General features: G+C 36.4%; 1 protein-coding gene across 7 annotated transcripts in view; it reads left to right on the forward strand.

The window, feature by feature from the left end:
- TRAK2 (trafficking kinesin protein 2) overlaps positions 1–25,385 on the forward strand; it is a 66,339-nt gene that overhangs the window by 6,086 nt on the left and 34,868 nt on the right. For 3 of the 7 annotated variants that reach the window (XM_049615187.1, XM_049615188.1, XM_049615189.1), the window contains one exon: positions 22,482–22,771. In XM_049615187.1, coding sequence (XP_049471144.1) covers positions 22,681–22,771 — 91 coding nt within the window. In that variant the 5' untranslated portion in view covers positions 22,482–22,680. Of the gene's footprint in view, positions 1–12,523; positions 12,892–18,449; positions 18,895–22,481; positions 22,772–25,385 lie in introns of those variants that run through there. The other 4 variants (XM_049615193.1, XM_049615191.1, XM_049615190.1 and 1 more) reach the window with 3 other exon arrangements.

Consider the following 25,385-nt stretch of genomic DNA (forward strand, 5'->3'; position numbering starts at 1 on the left):
ATTTCTTCTATAACTAGCTTCTTAATATGTAATGTTCCTGGCTTTGTTACTGATTCATATAACCTTGGGATATCCTGTTTAAACACCCTGGATTATGATTTATTTGTGCTAGAAAATGAGCATACAAAGTTAACTCGTGGTATAGAAGTGGAACTAATTCATGTTGTAAGGATCATTGAGGTCTTTGAAGCTTATCCATGTCTATATCCATTAGCGTTTGCCAAACTTCAAGTTCTTTCTCTTTAGAAAGCTTTCTGACAATAAGGAAGGAATAGTTAAGGGTCTAATTTAAGAGTGTTACACTATGTGTGTAACAAAAAAATTGATATGTGTGTTCATGGTGAAAGAATTCACCCACTAGTTCAGTTAATAGTTCATTTCAACTACAAATTAGTATTGAGTTGCTTAAGCTCCTACCATTATCTACTAATCATTCTGATCATCAAGAGAGAAGAAAGGGAGAAGGTAGCTCCTCCCCCTTCCTTCCTGGAAGACTACTTCCTGAAAGTAAATTGTAATATATGTTGTGAAAGAAACAAATTAGATGCTGAATTAGAAAATAAAGATGGCAGGGGAGGCTGGCTACTTTAGATGAGGTAGACTGGCAACTTCTCCCTGAGGATGATTTTTCTGGAAGAGTGAGAAGTAGTTACCATATAAACAATAAGAGGAAAGGGTATTACAGGTACAGTGAACAGTTACAAAGGCCCAGAGATAGGAGAGAATGTGATGAGGAAATTAAAAAAAAAAAAAAAATGACAAGGTTGTGTCTCTGTGGCTGAGTATAAGCAAGGAGAGTGGTGCAAGATGAGTGAAGAGAAGTAGTCAGGGGGCCAAACTAGGCCAGACCCTGTAGACTGTGATTTGATGTATGGATCTTATCCTAGGTTTTGTTTTTTTTTTAAAGGAGTTTAGGGTGGGTTTTTTTTTTTTTTTTAATGTTTATTTATATTTGAGACAGACAGAGACAGAATCCAAAGCAAGGTCCAGGCTCTGAGCTGTCAGCACAGGGCTCGAACCCACAAGCCGTGAGATCATGACCTGGGCTAAAGTCAGATGCTTAACTGACTGAGCCACCCAGGCACCCCAAAGGAGTTTAGTTTTTAACACATTTTTCTTGTTGCCTTACAGAGACAAAGAGCAAGAAGTTGAGCATGGAATCCTGTTATAAGAGGCTGGTTCATAGACTAAGAGCTAATGATGGGTAGAATTAGGATAACAGAAGAGGGGATGAAGAAAAGTGGGCAAATTTGAGGCATATATTGGTATTAGACTGTATAGGATTTGGTAATGGATTGGATGTGGAAGATGAGAGAAAGAAGGCATCTACTACTGTTCAGTGGATCAATTCAAGGGAATATAATCAGCCTGTGAGAAATTTGAGTGGAGCTGAGGAAGTCTCGTCTGAAGAGCCAGATTTGGAGTTATTAACACTGCAGAGGTAGTGGTTGGTTTGCACAAAGGTAAATGAACAAGAGCAGCAATACAGAATGCAGTCACATTTGGAACTTTGGGGAACACCAGCATTTAAGGATCAAGGGGAGGGAGCTGGGTGATCCAATGAAGGGATTTGAGAAAGTGCATTCATTTTAAGATGTAGACTTCAGGAAAGTCATAGGAAAGTTTAGGGAGTGGTCAACACTACTGAACAAGAGATACTAAGATAACTAAGAAATCATGACTGGATGGGTAAACAGGGCCTATTGGTAACTGAAGAGAATGCAGTTTCAGGAAAAATCAGATTATAGTGGGGTTGAGGTGTGAATAAAAGGAAGAGAGTAAATACTCTTTGAAGAAACTTGACTGAGAACAGAGAGCAGTAGCTAGAGGGGAACCCAGAGTCTTGAAGAAGAGAAATTTTAAATTTTAAATTTTATCTGTTTTTTTTTTTTTAAAGGTTTTGAACAAAGTGGAAGGTTTTGAGCATGATAATTGACCAAGGAGGAGGTTGCTATTGAATAGGGATAACTAGTGGAGCAAAGTTTAGAGAAGGCAGGAGTAGAGACTTTTAAGTAACATATGTTTCAATATTTTATACCTGGGTGAGCATATACATATGGTAGACAAATTGTAAGGTAATTGTAAAATAAGTTTCTCTCCCACTTCTGTCTTCCAGCCACCCAGTTCTTCTAAGAGAATTGCTAATTTATACTCTGATTAACAAGTGTGCAAGTGGATGATTGAGGTTATGCTTGTGTTTAATTCTCAGAGTTTGGAGAGAAATCTAGCGATAGATGATATAGATTTATTGGTGGCAGGAATAAAAGTAAGAAGGATGGAGAACAGACGGGTTCAGAGATGAATGTCAAAGATGTGGTATGGAGCTGTCTCAGAAAAGGACATTTAAGAGGATAATGGAGGGCATGCCTATGATGTGAGATCCATGGTTGATGACTAAATTTACAGCAGCCCCATTCCACGTGGTTTTGTGAATTTTCCAGGAGAATTTAACTACTTCTTTATATTTAAAATGCATGTCAACTTAGAAAATGGACTTCTCCAAAATTCATCACTTAAGTAAATGCATGTTTGGTGTCCCAAGTGCCAAAGCTCTGCTTTCTACTCTTACTGCTTTCAGTCTAGGCATGTTGTGTCTGGTGCTTTGAGGTTATTCAGGCCAGTGATATAAATCAAAACAAAGACAAGTTTGTTGGTTAAGAAAGAGCATTCTCTGTCTGAAGGAAGAAAAGAAGAGATGGAGACTAGAAACCAACTAAACTGTCTCTGAGACGGTACTACTGTTTCTAAAGCACATAACAACTTAAAAAATTTTTCTTTTCAATCATTTTTAGCTCTTTAGCTAGTACTAGGCTAAACCACTAACTTCCTTTGTTTTATTTTTAGTCACAAATTCAAGACTACAAACAAGACTTAGATTAGCAGTTGTGCGTTTAAGAAGATATTTGATCATTTTCATTTGATGTGGGGCTTATTTTAAATGTATCCATAAACAGCTGCAAATGTTATTAGTGGAAAACATAATAAATCTAAGCAAGAAGCCAAAGATTCCATTTTAGCTTCCCTTGAAACTGACAACTAGTTCTTTTTCGTTATTACAAGAAAAGTGGGTACTGCATTGTTGCTATAAAAATGATAAATCACCCTTTTAACAGCAAACTCTTATATAGAGGTGTTTTTTGTTGTTGTTTTGTTTTGTCTTGTTTTGTTTTTGAGAGAGGGAGGAGTAGGGGGAGTGGCAGAGGAAGAGGGAGAGAGAGCATCTTAAGCAGGCTCCAAGCCCAGTGTGGAGCTGAAGCAGGGGCTCAATCACATGACACTGAGATCATGATCTGAGCTGAAATCAATAGTCTCTTAACCTACTGAGCCACCCAAGCACCCCTCATATAGAGTTTTTCATAAAGCAAATATAGTGTTTTCTTTCAAATGTTCAATCTTTGCTTAATTTTTCAAGGCAGTTCATTTAATTGACGTTGGACTGAAATGTATTAATCAGTTTTATTCGCTAAATTACTTCTGTAATTCAGTGTGTTGATGTTTTTAATCTTTAAGCTTATAGCTAGGTATGTATTGTGAGCCTATTATGTGTCTGTTGCTTTTAGCTTTGGGGCATACAAAAATAAAATACTGTCATTCAAAAAGCTCACAGTGTTATAGTGAGGAAGATAGTGAGCACATAGTCTGGTAACATCCAAGAAGAACAGTCAATAAATACTGATTAAAGAGTAGAATAATAATTGGGGCACCTGGGTGGCTCAGTCGGTTGGACATCCAACTTTGGCTCAGGTCATGATCTCACAGTCCGTGAGTTCAAGCCCCGCATCGGGCTCTGTGCTGACAGCTCAGCCTGCTTTGGATTCTGTGTCTCCCTCTCTCTCTGCTCCTTCCCTACTCATGCTCTGTTTCTCTCGTCTCAAAAATAAATAAAAACATTAGAAAAAATTTTCTTAAAAAAAGTAAAATAATCATGAAAATTTTAAGAATTCTTAAACCATTTTTTCCATGTTTGTAATCCACTATGTATTTCTCAATAGCAATTAACAGTAAAATTCTCACAAAAGAGAGAAGAACCTATATTTTTCTTGGGGTTCAATAAAGAAGGGACAGAGTGTATTCATAGCCAGCCTATAGAAAAGAAAAAAGGACACCAAGATGAGAAAAGCACTTGACAATAGTGCTAAAGGAAGAGAAACAAGCCAACTAAATCCCAGTGCTGGAGGGATGAAAGAAAGAGGTAATTGAGGAACTAGCCAAGGGCAGAAAAACAGGTCCTAGGGTTCAGTCTCAAGGAGACACCTTCTGGGTTCTCTAATAACCTGGTTGTCTGGTTTCTCAGCCAACAGCCAGTTAGAAAGCAGAGAGGCACCCTGCAATGGCAAAGTGTAATAGCCTCACAGTGAGGGGGAAAAGAAAATGAGAAGTGGACTTACAATCTCCAAAAAATTAGCATTTTCTGACGATTTATTGTAGGAAGAAAGAGCTTTTTAAAAGCTTATAATCCTGGAGGGTACAGCTGTAGTCATTATATTATAATATAGTGATTGCTAGACATAGTAATGACCCTGAGTCATCAAATTCTTTTTAGTCTGTTCTAAGGACTTTTTTCCCCCACTCCCATAGCAGTTGGACTTTCTCATTACCATGCCTTAACTTTAGGGGAAAAATATTTTACTACCAATGTTTTTAAAATAAGAAAGCTTGGGGAGAGGGTCATTATTAAAGGTTTTGTGGGTTTTGCCACAGTGTTGTCAAACTCATCTCTAGGGACTTTGCAACTTCACTGTAACTGGTGGGCTTAATTGATAGAGTCCTGTCCATAGCTAACATCTCTTACTGAAACTCATGAGAAACCTTTATAGACTTTGTAAATTGTACTAAGAAAGCTGTCAGTTTTCAAATGCTCTGACAGTCTTAGGTTTCTCATGTAGTTTTGTTTTTGCCCCTACTACAGAAGGCAAGGATATAACTTGACTAGAGATTGATTCATTCATTTCAATAAATATTTATTGAATGCCTGGCATATGCAAGATATCAAGATATAGGTAGACTTAATTTATTGGAATAAGGATTTATTTTGGTCTGTATTCCACTAATTTTAGTGGAGTGGAAAAGGAGAATTTCTCAAACTACACATGCTCACTGTCCCCCACACTCCCAGTCTCTTGATAGTAGAGCTCAAGAGTTTGGATGACCCAGCTTTGGAAAACATAGTCTTGGGTTTGATTCTGACATTATCCTAGCTTGGGCAAGTTAATTAACCTCTAAGCTTCAGTTTTCTTGCTTATGAAATGGTGACAATAATAATGTTCACATCTTGGGGTTCTGAGGATTAAAAGGGATCATGTGCATAAAGCCTTTATTCCAATGCTTAGCACATAGTAAGTACTCCATCAGTATTATCTATTATTATTAGGAAAGACTGAATGTGGATCAAAATTGAGAATATATTTCTTTATCATGTGTTTCTCATTTGAAACACAGAAGGTTCTTGTGTCTTTATTATGAATTGTTTAATATTATCAGCTGATCTTAGAAAACTTTTATAGTGCTAGTTTCACTTGTTATTTTCTACAGCAAATTCATGAATTTAACATAGAAGTTGGTTTGTTTTCACTGTCAAAAGAAGATAGTATCTGCTCAGGAAAAGTCTCACAGGGCAGTGATGTCTCCTATTCAATTGTTCAAGTCTAGAAACTGAAGTTTTCTCAGTGTACTCTGAGTTGATAGATCTGGAGGAAAAGACACACTAAGCAAACTCACTCAAGAAGAATAAACAAGCCAGAATGTCTGCCATTAATGTACAGTAGAACTATCAAGTGAACTGTATGTTTTGGTTTACAAACTGTATTTTTCTCTTATAGGAAAATTTATAGGAGAAGCCAAGTTAACACAAGTTTTGTGTTTTTGTGTGCTTTTAGACATGGAGGACATCTGAAGCATACGGAACAATCTGCTTAGGGAATGGGGAGGGGTGGGCTGAGTAGCAGTAGGCCACACTAGCTCACAGTAGAAGGGGCTGAGGCTGGAGGACCAGGTGGGAAGCTATTGCAGTAGCCAGAGAGAGAGAAGGGCTTGAACTAAGGCCATGGCAACAGGCTTGGAGAATAAGTAGACAGGAACAGGTGACTACATGAAAAGAAAGAATTGAAAAGAAGAAAGATGACTCTTAGATTTTTGGCTCTGCTGGTCAGTTAAACTGATAATATTAACTAATTAGTAAAGCAGGAAAAAACAGGTTTCATGGGAGAAGGATATAAGTTCATTTTGGAATGTGATGAATTTATGGTATTGATTACAAGTTGATGTTTAGAGTTGTGGTTTAAAGTCCTATGCCAATTTGGGCTAAAGATAGAGACTTGGGAAGTAATTATAATATAATTAGAAATTAAGGCCTTTGAAGTAGATGAGATTCCTTAGGAGAGAAAGGAGAGGGGCTTGATAAAATCCTAAAGAACAGGGGCTACTAGCTATTAGTAAGGCATGTAGCGAAAGACGGTTCTGAAATTTTCTCAGCTGCCTACTTACTGTGCCTGTCAGGCTCAGAATCTCATTGTCTCCTGAGTGGCAGATAATAGCCATAGCTCAAAAAATTTACCTGAACTTCATTGGCAAACCAGAGTCATCCATTGCGTGTCAGTTCTCCCTCAAAAGATAACCTTATTTTGAAGTCCTAGAGTTAATTGTGGCAACTGGTTTGGAAAATAATGACTAATATCTAAACCACAATGTAATTTGAACATCTCCTTGCTTAGCAGAATTACATTACTGAAAAAGTTATATGTCTTAGATATGTAGAATTCTAGAAATCATTCTAGAAATATATATGTTTATAAATATGTTTATAATATTCTGTTCTGACCACTCCCATTTTAAGTTACACCCTGTTCTGGTCATATAAGATTGCATGTCCTGGTGCCACTGATTACTTTGTTGATCTGAAGAACTGTAGTACCTACAGTTTTTTCTTTTGGCATCTTTTGGAAACGGCTACCTTATTATAAGTTTAAAATAACTGAAGGATTTAGGATCATCTTAAGTCACCAAGAGCAAGTTTACATTTGATTGTTAGAGGAGACAAAGAGAAATGAAGACACAGGTTTCTACCTCTTATTGAATTAATTCTGTTTTTAAAATTTGTATTTACCTTACTGCTATGCTAAAGTGGTGTTTAAGGGGTCTTCTTAGCTATTTTTTTTGAAGATAAGTCCTGAAGAGCAGATTATACAATAATACTCTTAAGTCTGCCAGCATGATTACATCTGTTCAGTTCATTTCTTAATCTTCTGTGAACTGTTTGTAGGTTTTCAGGTAATGATATCTCTTGATTTAATCTATAGCTTAAATATTGCCAATCAACATTGAAAGAAAATACTTTCTGATTTGTTGGGTAAGGATGTATTTGGTTCTAGAAATATAGTATATATACTTTTGTGGTATAGTACCAATGGAATCTGGAACCTGTTGTATAAAATGTCTCTGCTCGAGGTGTTTCCCCCATTTTTGGTTAAGAGAACAGAAATCCCAAATTCTATGCCATTTACTCTGCATTACTCATTTTTGAATCAAAAATCATGATTTTGAATCATGATTTGAATCAAAAGGACACAAATTTCTGTTAAAAAAAGACTTTAAAATATTATAGGTATGATGATTTTATTAAAATCCCAGAATATAAATTCTTGACACCAACTGCTCTTGTAAATAAATATTTTATTTTATTTTATTTATTTTATTTTATTTTATTTTATTTTAATTTATTTATTATTTTGGGGGGCTATAAAAGTTTATTTCAGGAACATGTATTTCCTTTTTTTCTTTTTCAAATTTTTATTTAAATTCTAGTTAGCTAACATGCAGTACAATATTGGTTTCAGGAGTAAAATTCAGTGATTCATCACTTACATACAACACCCAGTGCTCATCATACCAAGTGTCCTCCTTAATATCCATCACCCATCTTGCCATACCCTACCCACCCTGCTCCATCAACTTCAGTTTGTTCTCTGTCTTTAAGAGTCTCTCATGGTTTGTTTCCCTCTCTCTTTTTATCTCCCCTCCCATATGTTCATCTGTTTTGTTTCTTAAATTCCACACATGAATAAAATTATGGTATTTGCCTCTCTGACTATAGCATAATACACTCTAGCTCCATCCACATTGTTGCAAATGGCAAGGTTTCATTTTTTTGATGTTTGAGTAATGTTCCATTATACACACACACACACACACACACACACCACCTCTTCTTTAGCAATTCATCATTCGATGGACATTTGAGGTCTCTCCATAGCTTGGCCATTGTTGATTATGCTGCTGTAAACATCAGGGTTCATGTACCCCTTTGAATCTGTATTTTTGTATCCTTTGGGTAAATACCTAATGTAATTGCTGGATCCTAGGGTAGTTCTATTTTTAACTTTTTGAGGACCCTCCATACTGTTCACCAGAGTAGCTGCACCAGTTTAGATTCCCACCAGGAGTGTAAGAGGTTTCCCTTTTCTCCTCACCCTTGCAAACCCCTGTTGTTTCTTGTGTTGTGAACAAATATTTTAATGTATCTATAACCCAAATGTCAGCTGAGTGTCCAGACAGACCCTTTAAAAGCTAGATAGTTGTCTTGAACCTTCAATTTCATGTTATGGGGAAGCAAAACCCTCCCTAAGATATCTGCAAATTCCTGGTGTTCTTGTGGCCTCTGAGCTACTGCCATCTGGCTTCTGTCTCCCTCTCCAGAGGAAGAAAAAACAGTTATTTCCCTAATCTTATGTAGAGCATCTTAGCCTTTCTTTTGATGTTGCAAGGCCTCACCTTCCACAAGTGGCTTTTCCATGTATTTTTCCCAAACAAAAGCCATTTGTTTCCTAAGAGGAGCTCTGCTATCATATGGTAAGATGATGAAATGTGTACCTTATTAGGTGTAATGTGATAATAATAACCCTTTTAGTAAATCTTATTTTCTCCATTTATCAAACTTTTAAATAATTATTTTTTTAAATATAAGTTTATTTTTGAGAGAGAGAGAGAGAGAGAGAGAGAGCGAACAGGGGAGGGGCAGAGAGAGGGAGAGAATCCCAAGCAGGCTCTACACTGTCAGTGCAGAGCCTGATGCAGGGCCCAATCCCATGAACCACGAGATCATGACCTGAGCTGAAATTGTGAGTCAGACACTTAACCAATGGAGCCACCCAGGGGTCCCAAACTTTTAAATATTTAACTAATTCATACTAAACTCAGTCTCCACACCTTAGAAATTATAAGAAAACCCTGTCTTGAAAAAGCTTTTGCAATATTGGAATTGGATATATTGTCTAACATTGTGTAGCTCTTTGCCAGATCAGACAGAGAAAATAGTGCTCTCTTGAAAGGACATAGGATTTCAGATAGAGTTTGAAGAGACATGATTATAATTATATGAGAAGTAGTCTGCCTTCTGAAAGAACAGTAGGGCTTCCTTGGGTTTTAAATTTTTTCCCTTTTATCTACTACCTTGCTCCAAGTTTCCCTCACTTTCTAACCCACAGGCAAGCATTTTAATGTGTTTATAAGTTTAATGCAGAAAAAAATTAATTTATTGTGTAAATGTCATTATGGTATATCTCTAATTTTGTTTCTTGCTTTTTTTTTTTTAAATGTAATTTATATTTTAGAGAGAGAATGCAAGCAGGAGAGGGGCAGAGAGAGACAGAGAGAGAATCCAAAGCAGGCTCTGCATTGTCAGTACAGAGCCCAATGTGGGGCTCAATCTCACGAACCATGAGATTATGACCTGAGCTGAAACCAAGAGTTGGTCGCTTAATGGACTGAGCAACCCAGGCACCCCGGGCTTGCTTTATTCACTCGGCACTATATTTCTAGTGCTATGTTGCTCCATGTGTGTATCGCCCATATTTTACCTATGTACTGTCCATGGAGTAGGCCTTCGCCTTACTTTCACTAACAGCAAAATGGAAGACAATCTTGTATGTGTCTCTTTATAGGCTGATATGAGAATTTCTTTGAGGCAGGTAATTACCAGGAACAAAATTGCTGGATGGTAGAGTATGTATGTATTTAATTTGACTACATAGTTTCTGTTGGTTTCTTTGAATGGCTGTACTCCCACCGTGCATTCCCACCATGAGCATTTTATTCAGGGAAATTTTTATAAGAGTTTCCCTAACACTAGTAGTTAGTAACAAGAAAGGATTACCTTAGGTAAGAGTAATTGTTAGAACTCCTGAAGTTTTGCTAGGTGGCAGTTCCAGGTGAGATATATAGCCATGCTTTTTATAAGAGCATGTACTTTTTGAGAATAGAGCTGTCAACAATGTAGAAGGGTAGGAATTGATCTGAATTCTATATCTTCTACATCCAGATGACCAGGTATCATGAAATGGTATTGTTTGTATTTTATAATTCTACCTCCCCATCAATTTAACTTCTAAATTATATTTAACATATAAATAATTCTTAGTGTGTATCAAGTACAATATAACATTGGATTGTGAGTAACTTGTTCTACTAATGTTCCATAAGACTAGCAAACATTTCTAATAAATTTTAACTTGATAAACAAGCAATGTCTTGCAATATGAGAAGTATGTGATGCTGAACATCACATGATCACAACTGAACCAATGGTTCTTGAAATTCACTTTGATTTTTGAGTGCTTTGGATTACAAGCATGTTTCTGGAACCAATTATGCTTGCAAACCCAAGTTTGTTAACATATGCTTTAATAAATATTAACTCATTTAATCCACATAGCAACTCAATAAGATAGGTACTGTTATTGTCCCAGTTTTATAAATGAGGAAACTGAGGCATAGAGGAATTAAGTTATCTAAGTATAGATTCAGTTTTAATAAGAATCTATAAAAATAAATGGGTTATGTAGTATATGTTATTTCATAGTCCGTTACAAATATAAAGGTGCTGTTTAACTTTTGAATACCAACGTATGTAATTCATCCTAAGGCCAATTAGGAAAGGGAAACACGTCTACTAACATGTTTAATATTATACTTCTCAGAATTTGAAAATAATATCTGACGATAGCAATAACATTTATTAGATGCCATAGTTGGTACTCCAACACATTGGATGTGTGAATTTTCCAGATGGGTAAACTTTAATTATTTAAGCATCATAAAATATTATCTTTTAATGCTTTCTTTTAAATCCTGTTTTTATGACTTGTTAAAGAGTATGTTTGGAAGCATGATTTAACATTTTCCTCATGATTGGTTTCATATTTTGATGACTGTCATTGTACTTTGATGAGCTATTGTGATTAGCTATGAGGATGAGGATATAGATGTGAAATATGAAACAAAATGGCTCTGATAATGACTAGACCTTGCTTTCTTGAAAAAGCCCCTACTATTTTTTTGCTTTTGGATCATTTGCCTAACTTTATAAAAGGTAAAGTATGCAGTGTGCAACCACAGTTGTATAGTGTGGCTGCTCTTCTGTAAAATTGATCATTGACTCACAAGTGGTTCCTTGTCTAGGAAACCTTCAGTGTTGCTGTGGTGGTTTTAGCTCTTAGTGATTTAAAGACCTTGATGAATCACAGATACTTATGAGCAGTTACCCATTCACTATTCATTATTCACTATTCACTATTTGTTGAGGAAAGTACAGAGAAATAGTATTCCTTTCCACTTCAGTAGTTTGGGCTAGCTTACTTCAAAGAATGTAAATTCATTATCTTTTGCAAACAAGATATCAGGCTCAAGTTTCCTTCAGACCTTTAATATTTGGCTTGAAATGAAATGCCAAGCATGAGTAACATCTCAAATTACATGTCTAAATGTACAGGACAGAAAACCCTGTTCTTGCATGGTAGATTTACTTTCTTCTACATTTTTTAGACACAAACTCATCTGTTTAAAATGTATAATTCAAGAACTTTCTGGCTAGAGACAGAGTATGCCCCAGAGCAGATTCAGTTCTGCTGATCACCAACAGATGGTCATTTCAACTCAGCCATTATTGTTATTTTTAGCATGTTTGTTTTATATAGATACTTTTGAGGTATCTCAAAAGTAGATACAAACTCCATTTTGTCCCTAAAAGCAGTGCTAGTGGTAGATTGATGGACACAAAAGTAGAAATGGTGTAAAAAAAATTGAAAGTGCAAAAATTACACATATTAAACATATGATTAGACAATAAGAATGATTCTGAAAGACAATTCCATGAAAAAAGATGGACCTGTGCTATTGACAGCAAAAGATGAAGAAATGTGAATGTTTGAAATGGTTTTGCATTAAAAAAAAATTTTTTTTTTTTGAAATGGGGTGCCTGGGTGGCTCAGTCAGTTAAGCATCTGACTTTAGCTCATGTCATGACCTCATGGTTTGTGGGTTCAAGCCCTGCATCGGGCTCTGTGCTGACAGCTCAGAGCCTGGAGCCTGCTTTGGATTCTGTGTCTCCCTCTCTCTCTGCCCCTCCCCTGCTCATGCTCTGTCTCTCTCTCTCTCTCTCTCTCTTTTAAAAATAAACATTAAAAAAAATTAGAAATTGTTTTGGCAGAGGATGATTGTTAAAGTGGGATGCCTTTTTAGTTATTTATTCAAAGATTAATTCATTTAAAGTTAGGAATTTAAGAATTTAAAGGCTAAGCATGGCGAATGCAAGTGCTTCTGTGGAAACTTATCAGAAACCACAGATGGCACCATGGGTTTTTCCTTATCTGCAGGTGAAGCTCTGGTGCGGATTCCTTAGCTGCCAGAAGTTCCCTCCCTTCTGCTGTTGGTAGAGATTGTGGCGGGGGTTTGTCTGCCTCAGCAAATATTTATTGTAAACAAAACAGAGAAGTTTTTTAAAAATGCCCAAAATGTATCATATCAGGTAGAAAGGAATGCAGAGCCCATAAACCTGAATCTCACTCATGGTTTTGGACTTTAAACCAATGGATTTAACAGCCTTTGGAATCCAACCTGTTTGTAAGTAGAGCTGCCTCTGTATGTTTCATATTCTGAAAATCCTACTGATCTTTAAATCTAAGAAAGATCTCTAAAAGGGGGGGGGGATACAAAAAAAAAGAGATGATACCAAAAAAGGGGGGATACAAAATATTTGCTGGGCACAATTCCGGTTTCCTGAGGGTGAACTTTACAACTGCTGGTAGAATAGCTATGCTGAATATAGCCGATTGTAATATACCGGGGCACATCAGTCCAGCTAGACGTGATGTTGACGTGTGGTCTCTGCCTTTGTGAGGTCTGCTACTCACTCTTCAGGTTGGATTGTGGTGGTGACACCCCACCCCTTTTTTCAACTGTTATACTAAAGCAATCATACTGTCTTTTTTGTGGTTTAATACCAGGTTTTAAAATTAATGGGTTTTTTGGTAAATCTTACCTTTGATGTAGCTGGACAACATTAAAATTAGTGCATATCTGCATCAAAAATCTATTTAATGTATAAATATAATAAATTTATTTTATTTTTTAAATTATACAGGTTATCTTTAGACCGGATTAGGGTTGTTGCTGCCTAAAAGAGCTCCTGCTGATGGTGATTGGCACTCTTCCCATTTCTCCATGCAAATAAGCAGACGACATGTACTCTAAATTAATCCCCAAAGTATTATTTGTATAGTAAAGTTTTAAAGTGTATTTCTAATTTAAGTATTTGTTAAATCTTTTTTTTTTTTTTTTAATGTTTAGTTTGAGGGTGGGAAGGAGCAGAGAGAAAGGGAGAGAAAGAATCCCATGCAGGCTCCTCACTGTCAGCATGGAGCCTGATTTAGGGCTTGATATCACAGTTCCTGAGATCATGACCTGAGCCAAATTCAAGAGTTGGATGCTTAACTGACTAAGCCACCCAATAGCCCCTATGTGTTTGTTAAATCTTTTGTTTACTTTAATTGTAGGCTCTGTGCTTTTGTTGAGATGAGGTTTCTCTGAATTGTTTTAGTCTTTTCTGTAAGCCTATTTTGACCAGCATATCCTGTTTTAAGGAAGTAGCAAGATTTTTTTTAAGGCACAGAACCTATATTTAGGCACAGACTGTTGACCATTTAGTTTCCATGGCTAGGCTAAACTAAGTCATTAGCCATGATGTGTTCTTCCAATAATATCTCTATCAATGACATGTTTTGGTTGTTCTTCTTAAGTCGTATTCTTGTTTAAGTAAGTCACTTGGCTATTTTACTTTATTTTCTCCTAGATGTGCATGATTTATAAAGGTTGGATTCTTGTTAAATAATGCATGTTTGGTTGATCAGAGAAAAGCATTGAAGTTGTTCCTGAAAAGAGTGAATAAAAATGGAGCATAAAAAATAGTTGGTGCTCAAGGAGATACTAAGAATATGTTGTACGAACGAGGAAGGGCACTGAAAATGTGTTGTTTGTGCTTGCCAGAGTTTGCCAGCAGTTTCTACTACATTTAGAACTCTGATTCTGCAGTCTTTCTTAGAAAGGAAAATGATAAATGTCACTAAACTGACATCACTTGTTAGAGGGCAGGCAGTAAATGGGATTTCTTATGTTAAGAGAAAAATGCCATAAAGTGTCACAAGTACAGTTTACATTGTTCCCAACTTTGTGTAAGGCACAATAACAATAATATTATTAATGATACTAAAGTAATACCATTTAGTAATGATAGAAATAGTAACTAATATTTGCATAGAATTTACTCTATTCTAAAGCATTGTTCTATTACATGTATTAACTTGTGTAATTCCCCCAACCGATTCTCTGAGGTGGGTGTTAATACTATCCTCTCCTAACTCACTTAATCCCCATAGCCACCAAATAAATAGAGCCTGTTATTAGGTCCATTTTTAGATGAAAAAAATGAGATGAAGTAATTTGTCCAAGGTCATACAACTAGTAAGTGGTGGAACTGGTGTTCAAATATAAGCAGCCTAGGTCCAGAATCCATGTTCTTAACCACTGTCAGTAGGCTGGATAATGGCTGTCAAAGAGACCCAGATCCTAATACTCTGGAACCTGTGAATATTACCTTATATGGCATAAGGGATTTTGCAGAAGGGACTAAATTAAAGATTTTGAGATGGGGAGGTTATCCTGGATTTTCTAGTTGGGTCCTAAATGTAATCATAGGTGTCCATATTTATACAAGGGAGGTAGAGAGTGATTTGATGAAGGTTTTGTAGCAGTAGAAGCAGAGAGATTTGAAGATGCTTTGCTACTACTGGCTCTGAAGGTGGAGGAAAGTGTCCTGAGCCAAGGAATGCAGACTTAGAAGCTAGAAAAGACAAGGAAATGGATTCTTCCCTAGAGCCCTCAGAAGAAGCACAGACCTTCCAATACCTTGGTTTTGGCCCATTGAAACCACTTCATCCTTTGATGTCCAGAACTGTAAGATAACAAACTGGTGTCGTTTCAAGCCACTAAATTTTTGGTAATTTGTTGCAGCAGCAGTAGGAAACCAATATAGCTTCTATGCTATGAATAAAGGTACTAGTTATAGTTAAGACTTTTATTGTAACATCCCTTCCCCAGAATCCTTGAAGGAATGAACTTCCGTAAAAATCTTCTTCAGTTGTCCTGCTTTATAAGGCACCCGTCACTTTATTGCTCAGTCCTTTTCTCTTTATATATGAAGATTATTCAATCGTTAGACTATAGAGTAGTCTAAACAGGGTAGCTATTCTGAGCTCAGAGTTGGCTGTTGAGCCAGAAATTTAAGAAATACTAGGCAGAAGACATCATCTTTTCTTTAGGCCCAAACAAAAGGGGAAGCTGAAGGGAATGAGCATTTTAGTGTCTACTGTATGTCAGGTACCAAACTAGGAATTTCTATTTTTTATGTAGTTCTCATACCTGACCCTCCCTATAAAGAGTAAATTATTACTCCCATCTTGACAATGAGGAACTGTTGAATAATGTGCTCAGGGTCAGAAGACCAGTAAATAAGATAAAAATTCAGGTTTGTCTGATGCCAAGGTGCATACATTGTTTTATGCTCAGCATTGCTACTCCAAACTAATCCTACTGAGGCACTCAGATCTAGACTAGGGCACATCCAGAGGGTTTATTTACTTAGCTCTAAAGAGTCATCGGAAAGAACATATCATTTCCAGATCATCTCTGACCTGGTACACAGTCTTCTGGTTAGGCAGGTTCCTGGATTGCCCTGGAAGTCTAGATTCTTCCTGCACGACTCTGAAGATGGACTTAGTTCTGTATTCAACTTGGTATTCTTTATTCTTATATAGAAGAGTTAAGGCTAAACAATTAACACCACCTCCAAAACTAATTAAAAAGCAATCCTCCAGAGCAAAGATCTGGAGTCCATAGTTGAACTTTATACACAGTTTTTTTGTGACTGTGTTTCTATGTGATACATGTAAATATAAAAAACAGAAAAAGTAAGAATGCTATAATAAGAGTAAACCACCTAGTAGGTAAGAGTGGCAGGCAGAAGGTCCCAAGGTTATCATTAGATTTTCACAATGGTCTTTGATTAAAATATGTTTAAGAACCATAGTTCTGTTTAAAAACCAATTTGGCCCAGTATGAGAGGCACTTGGCTTCTATTCTCTCCTTTTTCATCTCCCTCCTGCTCCCTCTCTTTCTTCCTTTTTTATCTTCCTTTCCTCTCTACTTCTTTCTTCACATGTAAATTTATAACTTACTACTTTTTAAAAAATGCTTTCTTATATATTGAAATAACTTTAAATACACTTGTAAGTGTAGGAAATAAAAGTCTATTCTTTACTGAAATTCTTCAGGAAGTAGTGATCTAATTATAAGTATCTAAATGTAGGGTGGAACCCTGTTTAAGAAGTTGATCTAGGAAATCATTGATTTAGACAGATGATTATTTAATACCTGAATTATTTTACTACTAGATTGGGAGTTGGCAAACTTTTTCTGTAAAGGGTGACTTATAAGGTCTCTGTCACAATTACTAAGCTCTCCCACTGAGGCATGAAAGCCCAATCACTTATCAATAAGTGAGTGTGGCTGTGTTCCAGTAAAACTTCATTTATGACACTGAAATTTGAATTACATATAACTGTCACACATTTTGAATCATTTTAACTTTGATTTTTTTCAACTATTTAAAAATGCAAAAACTATTCTTTAAAAAAAATTTTTTTAAGGTTTATTTATTATTGAGAGACAGACACAGAGTGTGAGCAGGGGAGGGGTAGAGAGAGGGGGAGACACAGAATCCGAAGTAGGCTCCAGGCTCTGAGCTGTCAGCACAGAGCCCGACATGGGGCTCAAACTCACAAACTGTGAGATCATGACCTGAGCCGAAGTCGGTCGCCCAATCAACTGAGCCACCCAGGCGTCCCAAAAATGTAAAAACTATTCTTATCTCAGGGGCAGGCCAGATTCATCTTTCAGGCAATAGTTTGCTTACCCTGCACTAGATAGCCTATTATACACTAGCATGCTTATTCTTATATTTGCATTACCATTCTATTTTTAAAAATACATTGCCGGGTTAATAATCTATAAATTTGGGTCTCTGGAGTATTATAATTTAAAAGACCTTGGTAAAGATTATATGTAACATAAAGACTTAAGAAAGTTTTTGTTTGCCTACTGACGAATCATTATCCCCTCCCCCACTTCTTTGTTGGCAGAACCCCTAATTAAGATTTTGTTCAAATACCTGATGGTCATATATTTCAGAGTTTGCTTTCTTCTTCCTCCCAGTTTCAGGGTATGGGAGTGGGCAAATCTTTATTGGTTTGATCCAATTTTCATTCCTTTTCCTTTGTGGTGATTGATTTAGGAATGGCAATTTGGACAATAAGGTACATGGGGAAGAATTCAATTGCATACAATAGACTGATCTTGCATATGAAAATGAATTTTTGACAGCTGGAATTGAAATCAAAATACCTAAAGAAATACTTTTGAATTTTACTTCATTTTGCACTGGCCACTGCAGATTGCTGTCTTAAGTTTTTTTATTTTTTTGTTTTTGATTTTTTTAAGTCAAGTTAGTTAACATACAGTGTAGTATTGGTTTCAGGAGTAGAACCCATTGATTCATGACTTTCATGTAACACCCAGTGCTCATCCCAACAAGTGTCCTCCTTAATGCCCTTCACCCCTTCGGCCCATCCCCCTGCCCACCTCCCCTTCAGCAACCCTCGGTTCATTCTCTATATTTAAGAGTCTATTATGGTTTGCCTCCCTCTCTGTTTTTATCTTATTTGTCCTTCCTTTCCCCTGTGTTCATCTGTTGTGTTTCTTAAATTCCACATATGAGTAATCTTTCTGATATTTGTCATTCTCTGACTTCTTTCACTTATCATAATTGCCTCCAGTTCCATCCATGTTATTGCAAGTGGCAAGACTTCATTCTTTTTGATCACTGAATAATATTCCATTATATATGTATACCACATCTTCTTTAAAAAATTTTTTAATGTTTACTTGTTTTTGAGGGAGAGAGAGAGCACAAGTGAGGGGGTGGGTAGAGAGAGAGAGAGGGAGACACAGAATCTGAAGCAGGCTCCAGGCTCTGAGCTGTCAACACAGAGCCTGATGCGAGGCTCAGACTCACAGACCACGAGTCATGACCTGAGTTGAAGTCAGAGGCTTGACTGACTGAGCCACCCAGGTACCCCAACCATATTTTCTTTATCCATTCATCAGTCAATGGACATTTGGGCTCTTTACATAATTTGGCTTTGGGGATAGCACTGCTATAAACATTAGGGTGCATGTGCCCCTTCAAATCATCATTTTTGTATCCTTTGTATAAATAACCTAGTAGTGCAATTGCTGGGTCGTAAGGTAGTTATATTTTTAACTTTTGGGGGAACCTTCATACTGTTCTCCAGAGTGACTGCACCTGTTGGAGACAAGGGAAACAAAAGCAAAAAATGAGCTATTGGGACCTCATCAAGATAAAAAGCTTCTGCACAGCGAAGGAAACAACAAAACTAAAAGGCAACCAATGGACTGGGAGAGGATATTTGCAAATGACATATCAGATAAAGGGTTAGTATCTAAAATCTATAAAGAACTTATCCAAACTCAACACCCAGAAAACAAATAATCCAGTGAAGAAATGGCCAGAAGACATGAATAGACATTTTTCCAAAGAAGACATCCAGATGGCTAACAGACACATTAAAAGATGCTCAACATCACTCATCATCAGGGAAATACAAATCAAAACCACAATGAAGTACCATCTCACACCTGTCAGAATAGCTAAAATGAACAAATCTGGAAACAATAGATGTTGGCGAGGATGCGGAGAAAAGGAAACACTTTTACACTGTTGGTGGGAATTAAGTTTTTATTTATATTCCAGTTAACATACAGTGTAATATTAGTTTCAGGTGTATAATATAGGGATTCAGCATTTCCATAAAACACCCAATGCTCATCACTAGTGTACTCCTTACTCCCATTACCTATTTAACACATCCCCCCCACCCACCTCCGGTCTGGTAACCATCAGTTTGTTCTCTGTAGTTAAGAGTCTGTTTCTTGGTTTGTCTCTCCCTTTTTTCCTTTGCTTGTTTGTTTTGTTTATTAAATTCCACATATGAATGAAACCATACAGTATTTGTCTTTCTCTGACTTATTTCACTTAGCATAATACTTTGTAGTTCCATCCATGTTGCAAATGGCAAGATTTCATTCTTTTTTATGGCTGAGTAATATTCCAGTGTGTGTGTGTGTGTGTGTGTGTGTGTGTGTGTGTGTGTACGTGTGTACATACCGCATCTTCTTTATCCATTCATCAGTTGATGGACACAGGCTGTTACCGTAATTTGGCTATTATAAATAATGTTGCTGTAAACATCAGGATGCATGTATCCATTTGAATTAGTCTTTTTGTATTCTTTGGGTAGATACCTAGTAGTTGCTAAATCATAGTGTAGTTCTAATTTTAATTTTTTGAGGAGAATCCATATTGTTTTCCATACTGGCTGCACCAGTTTGCATTCCCACTAACGGTGCACAAGTGTTCATTTTTCTCCACATCCTCGCCAACACGTGTTGTTTTTTGTGTTTTATATTTTAGCCATTCTGATAAGTGTGAGGTGATATCTCATTGTAGTTTTGATTTGTATTTCCCTGATGATGAGTGATGTTGAGCATCTTTTCATGTGTCTGTTAGCCATCTGTGTGTCTTCTTTGAAAAAATGTCTATTCATGTCTTCTGCCCATTTTTTTATTGGATTATTTGTATTTTGGGTGTTGAATTGTATAAGTTCTTTGTATATTTTGGATACTAATCCTTTATTAGATATGTTCTTTGCAAATATCTTCACCCATTCTGTAGGTTGCCTTTTAGTATAGAATTTTTAAATTTGTATTTATTAAAATTTTCTGAATTCAAATAGAAAAATTAAATTTTTATTATGTCAACAAAAAATTATAACTCCTTTTTTGGGAAGGAGTTGTTTATTCCATTATGTCTTTTTTTCCTTACACAATGTATTCTTCAAAAAAAAGGCAACCCTATGCCAATAATCACAGAAGTTTTCCAAATTTTACTGGTCCATGTAAACCTTAAAGTCTGGGTGTTGGAAATCTTGGTCTGTACTCAGTAAACTCCATTCTTACTACCTCACTTCCTGACTCCTAGCAGCCTGGCTCTGGGCCTAACTTTGTGGCTGAACTGGTTTCTAGAAGGTTAACATTGATTCTATGGTCTCAGCACCCTTTTTTTAAACCAAATTTCCCCTTTGCCTTTTCTGTAATGTTTAATTCTGTTGCCTATTTCATCATTGAAACTCTTTTGCCTAGCATTTACTGAGAACGCTTCTGTATCTACCTCAATGACCATTTTTCAGTTTCTTTTAATGCCTTTATTTTGTTCCTGTTGTGACTCTTGTTTACAATGCCTGTAAATGGTATGCATGAGAATGAATTAGCCATAAATAGAAGCTGCAAGTTGCTAAGTAGAGACTATTTAGTAGAGACTGTCTTTTGATAGAAAGCTAGGCTTATAATCAGTATTAAATAGTTTCCCTAACTGATAACAGTTGTTTTTTTCAAGTACACACATATGTTTAATGCATTGCATTCCTTGGTATGTATCTTTATTAAACCACTTCTTTTTTATTGGACTTAAAAATTTTTTTTAATATTTATTTATTTATTTATTTATTTTTGAGAGAGACAGAGAGAGAGCGGGGAGGGGCAGAAGGAGAGAGAGAATCTCAAGCAGGCCAGATCTGAGCTGTCAGTGCAGAGCTCAATGCGGGGCTCGAACTCACAAACCGCGAGATCATGACCTGAGCCAAAATCAAGACTTGGATGCTTAACTTACTGAGCCACCCAGGTGCCCCTTAACCATTTCTTTATGGATATTTTCTTTCCATTTGTGTGCATATGCTTTTAAAAAAATAACCACATGTGCATTCTTGTGCCTACGTCTTGACACACTTTGTGAATATAACCACATTATAAATTCATAGTGGTAGAATTGTTGAATTGTAGTGTATGTGCACTTAAAAGTTTGGTATACATTGCCAAATAGCCTTTCTAAAAGTTTGTACCAGTTTGCACTTTTATCAACAGTATGAGTGCTGCTTTTTCCATGCCCTCTCCAACAATGAATATAATAAAACTTAATGTTTGCTTATCTAATGGGTGAAAAATGTTTACATTTTAATTTATTTTAGTTATAGTGAGGTTGAGCATATTTTATATTATTGGTTCTCAACTGGGAATGTTTTTGCCTACCAGGGGACATTTGGCAATGTTTGCAGACATTTTTGGTTGTTACAACTGAGAGAAGGTCTGGGGAGAGAATTCTGCTGGCATACTGCTAAACATCCTGCAATGCACATGACAAAGCATTATCCCCAGATACCAGTAGTGCCAGAGTTGAGAAACTATTTTATATTATTCCACTTCATCTCTTTTGTTGGTTTATTATCTGTAATTCTTGAGTTATTTTATTGGTTACTTTCAGGTTTATAGTATATAGCTTTAACTTATCACAGATTACCTTCAATAATGTTTTACCATTTCACGTACAATATAAAAGCCTTATAACAGTATATTTTCATTTTTCTCCTCCTGGCCTGTAATACTATAATACATTTTACTTCTACATATGCTATAGACTTCACAAAAATAATTATAATTATTATTAGTAGTAGTATTAGTATTATTTTAAACAGTTGAGTATCATTAAATTTTTTAAACGTTATTATAATTTATTATTAGATTGCACATATTTCAGGTGAATAATTTGATAACTTTTGGCATGTATATATAATTGTGAAACCAACACCAAATGTCACAATAATGAACATATTCATCATCCCCAAAACTTTTCTCCTGCCCTTGGAAATCTGTCCCCCAACCCCAGGCAGCCACCGATCTGTTTTCTGTTGCTATAGATAGGCTCACATTTTTAGAATTTTCTGTTAATGAAATCATAAACAATATATTTTGTTTTTGTCTGACTTTCATCTGGCATAATTATTTTGATGTTTATCCATGTTGTATGTATCACTAGGAAAACATTTTTAATGACACAGATTCCAGGTAATTGAACTGTTATTAAAGAGCATGCTGAATTCTAAAGTCATTTGATGTGTTCTTTGTTTTAGGTCATGACTCGCCAGAGTATGATAATCACGTGAGAGCACTCATTGCTGCAGATGTCATTTGACTCATCAGAAAAAATCTGTTTAAAAGAAAATATCTATGCGACCAGATCCATTTCATTTTTGAATGGCTTGATGGATTTCCTTTACTCTGATTCACACCAAAGCTGTCCTTATCAACCAAAGCAAGAAAGGATCCTGCATGAGTCAATCACAGAATGCCATTTTTACATCACCAACAGGTGAAGAAAACCTCATGAATAGCAATCACAGAGACTCAGAGAGTATCACTGGTGAGTCCAGTTTAATAAATATTGAAGTGCTGTTCCTTACAGGATAAAATGCAGATGCCTCAGTCTAGTATATAAGATCTACCATGATGGAACCCTGGCTTCGCTTTCCAGCCTGATCTCCTGAGAGATCCACTGAATTAATATTTCCTTCTCCTAGGCCCTTACTGAATTATCAAAATCTGCCTTGTGTCTTCTGTGTCATCTGTGTTGGATTCTTCTGTACCATGTGAGCCCTGGTCAGAAGGAACTGCATCATACTTACTCTCTTCCCATCTTGCCTTTCTATTCATATCTTCCTATCCCTACAAGGAAAGAGTTGCTTGCATTTATATACCTTGCAAGCATGTGACAACATTTAGGCACTTAAGAAGCTCTCAGGACATAAAAGTTATTCAAACATGGGTATGGGCCCATAAGCCCTTATCTGTAAGACCAAATCAAAACAACTCTGAATACTCAAAGTTTTTTCTAGACTTTGGTTCTTAAATTCATTGGTCCACAAAGCTTGACTTGTGTAGCTTTTTCTAGATTTATCTCACTTAGCGTGAATATTTGCTTGCTGAATGTGTATTAATGTATTTAAATATGGGGTGCTGCTACAAAACCAGTTGGTGATGTTATATATCGTATAGTAGATGCTTAGCACTACCTTTCTAAAACTCCAAAAAATTCTGAAGTCCATCCAAACCCAAAGTTTTTTTCAAATTTTTATTCAGTTTTATTGTGATATCTCCCCTCTTCTGTAACTCCAATTGCATGTATGTTAGACTGCTTGATACTGTGACACAAATCACTGATGATCTGTTCATTTTCCCCCCAGTTTTTTTTTTTTTTCTTAATGCTTCATTTTCGATTGTTTCCATTACTATGCCTTCAAGTCTACCTCTGTCCTTTTCATTTGGGGAATGTCTAATCTGTTAATGTTACCCAGTGAGTTTTTCAATTTAGACATTGTACTCTAGTTCTACTCGGGTTTTATAAAGATCGATATAACTTCTGTTTCTTTTCATCAGGTTTATGTTTTCCTTTTAAATCTTTGAGCATATTAGGGGCGCCTGGGTGGCTCAGTTGGTTGAGCGTCCGACTTCAGCTCAGCTCATGATCTCTCCGTCCGTGAGTTCAGGCCCCGCGTCAGGCTCTGTGCTGACAGCCAGAGCCTGGAGCCTGTTTCGGATTCTAGGTCTCCCCTCTTTCTGCCCCTCCCCAGCCCATGCTCTGTCTCTGAAAAATGAATAGACCTTAAAAAAAAATTTAAATCTTTGAGCATATTAATAATTGCTGTTTTTAAATTGTTGTTTACTATTTTTATCATCTTTGTCATTACTGAGCCTATTTCTATTGATTCATTTTCCAACTGGTAATGGATTACAGTTTGCTTATTCTTTGCATATCTAGTAATTTTTGACCAAATACTGAATATTTTGAATGTTACATTGTTAGGTGTTTAGATTTTGTTGTCTTCCTTGGAAGAGTGTTAAAATTTGTTCTGGCATGTCCTTAAAGTTACATGCTGATAAAGTTGATCCTTTTGAGACCTGGCCTTTTTTTTTTTTTTTTATGAATATAATTTATTGTCAAATCACTTACATACAACACCCAGTGCTCATCCCAACAAGTGCCCTCCACCATGCCCATCACCCATTTTCCCTCTCCCCCACCCCCCCATCCACCCTTAATTTGTTCTCTGTATTTAAGAGTCTCTTGTGGTTTGTTGAGGCTTGTTTTTAATCTTTGTTATGTGGGTCTCTAGATCACACTTTAGATCATACTGTAATATGCTTTGTTCTAGCATTAATTTAATCCTACTACCAGTAGGTATGGCCTAAGATCTTTACTGATTATCCCACCTGTTCATAAGGGTTTTCTACAATGGCTAGATGAAATTCTGACCTCTTTTCGCCTTGTGTAGGAGAGTGACACAATGTAGATATGAAGATGTAGATGAAAATTTGAGTGTATGCGAGCAAACCAGTTTTGAGGCTCTTCAAGAGGAACAAGAGGAGTCCTTGATATGGACAATAGCACAATGTGGCTACAAAAAATTGGGCATATGGAAGGGACATTTGAAAGATAAAATGTTAGCAAGGGAATTGTTAAGACTGGATAATCAGAGAAAGATATCACATGATTTCACTCATATGTGGAATTTGAGAAACTTAACAGATGATCATAGGGGAAGGGTAGGAAAAAGAAAATAAAAACTGAGAGGGAGGCAAACCTTAAGAGACTCTTAAATACAGCAAACAAACTGAGGGTTTATGAGGGTAGGGAAAATGGATGATGGGCATTAAGGAGGGCACTTATTGGGATGAGCTCGGGTGTTATATGTGATGAATCACTGGAATCTACTCCTGAAGCCAAGACTAACACTGTATGTTAAATCAGAAAAAGAAAAGAGGATAAGCAGGAGAGTAGTAAATAGCACATTATTAGAAACACAGAAGCAAATAGGGGGAGCTAGTCAAGGATATTTAGCCTACTAAACCTTGATTGTATACTCATTTTATTTTAGAGGGGAGGGGAGAGGGACACAGAGAGAAAGAGAATCTTAAGCTCCATGCTCAGCATGGAGCCCCATGCAGGGTTCAGTCACATGACCGTGGGATCTTGACCT

Source organism: Panthera uncia (assembly GCF_023721935.1).
Source record: "Panthera uncia isolate 11264 chromosome C1 unlocalized genomic scaffold, Puncia_PCG_1.0 HiC_scaffold_3, whole genome shotgun sequence".
NCBI classification, from domain to species: domain Eukaryota; kingdom Metazoa; phylum Chordata; class Mammalia; order Carnivora; family Felidae; genus Panthera; species Panthera uncia.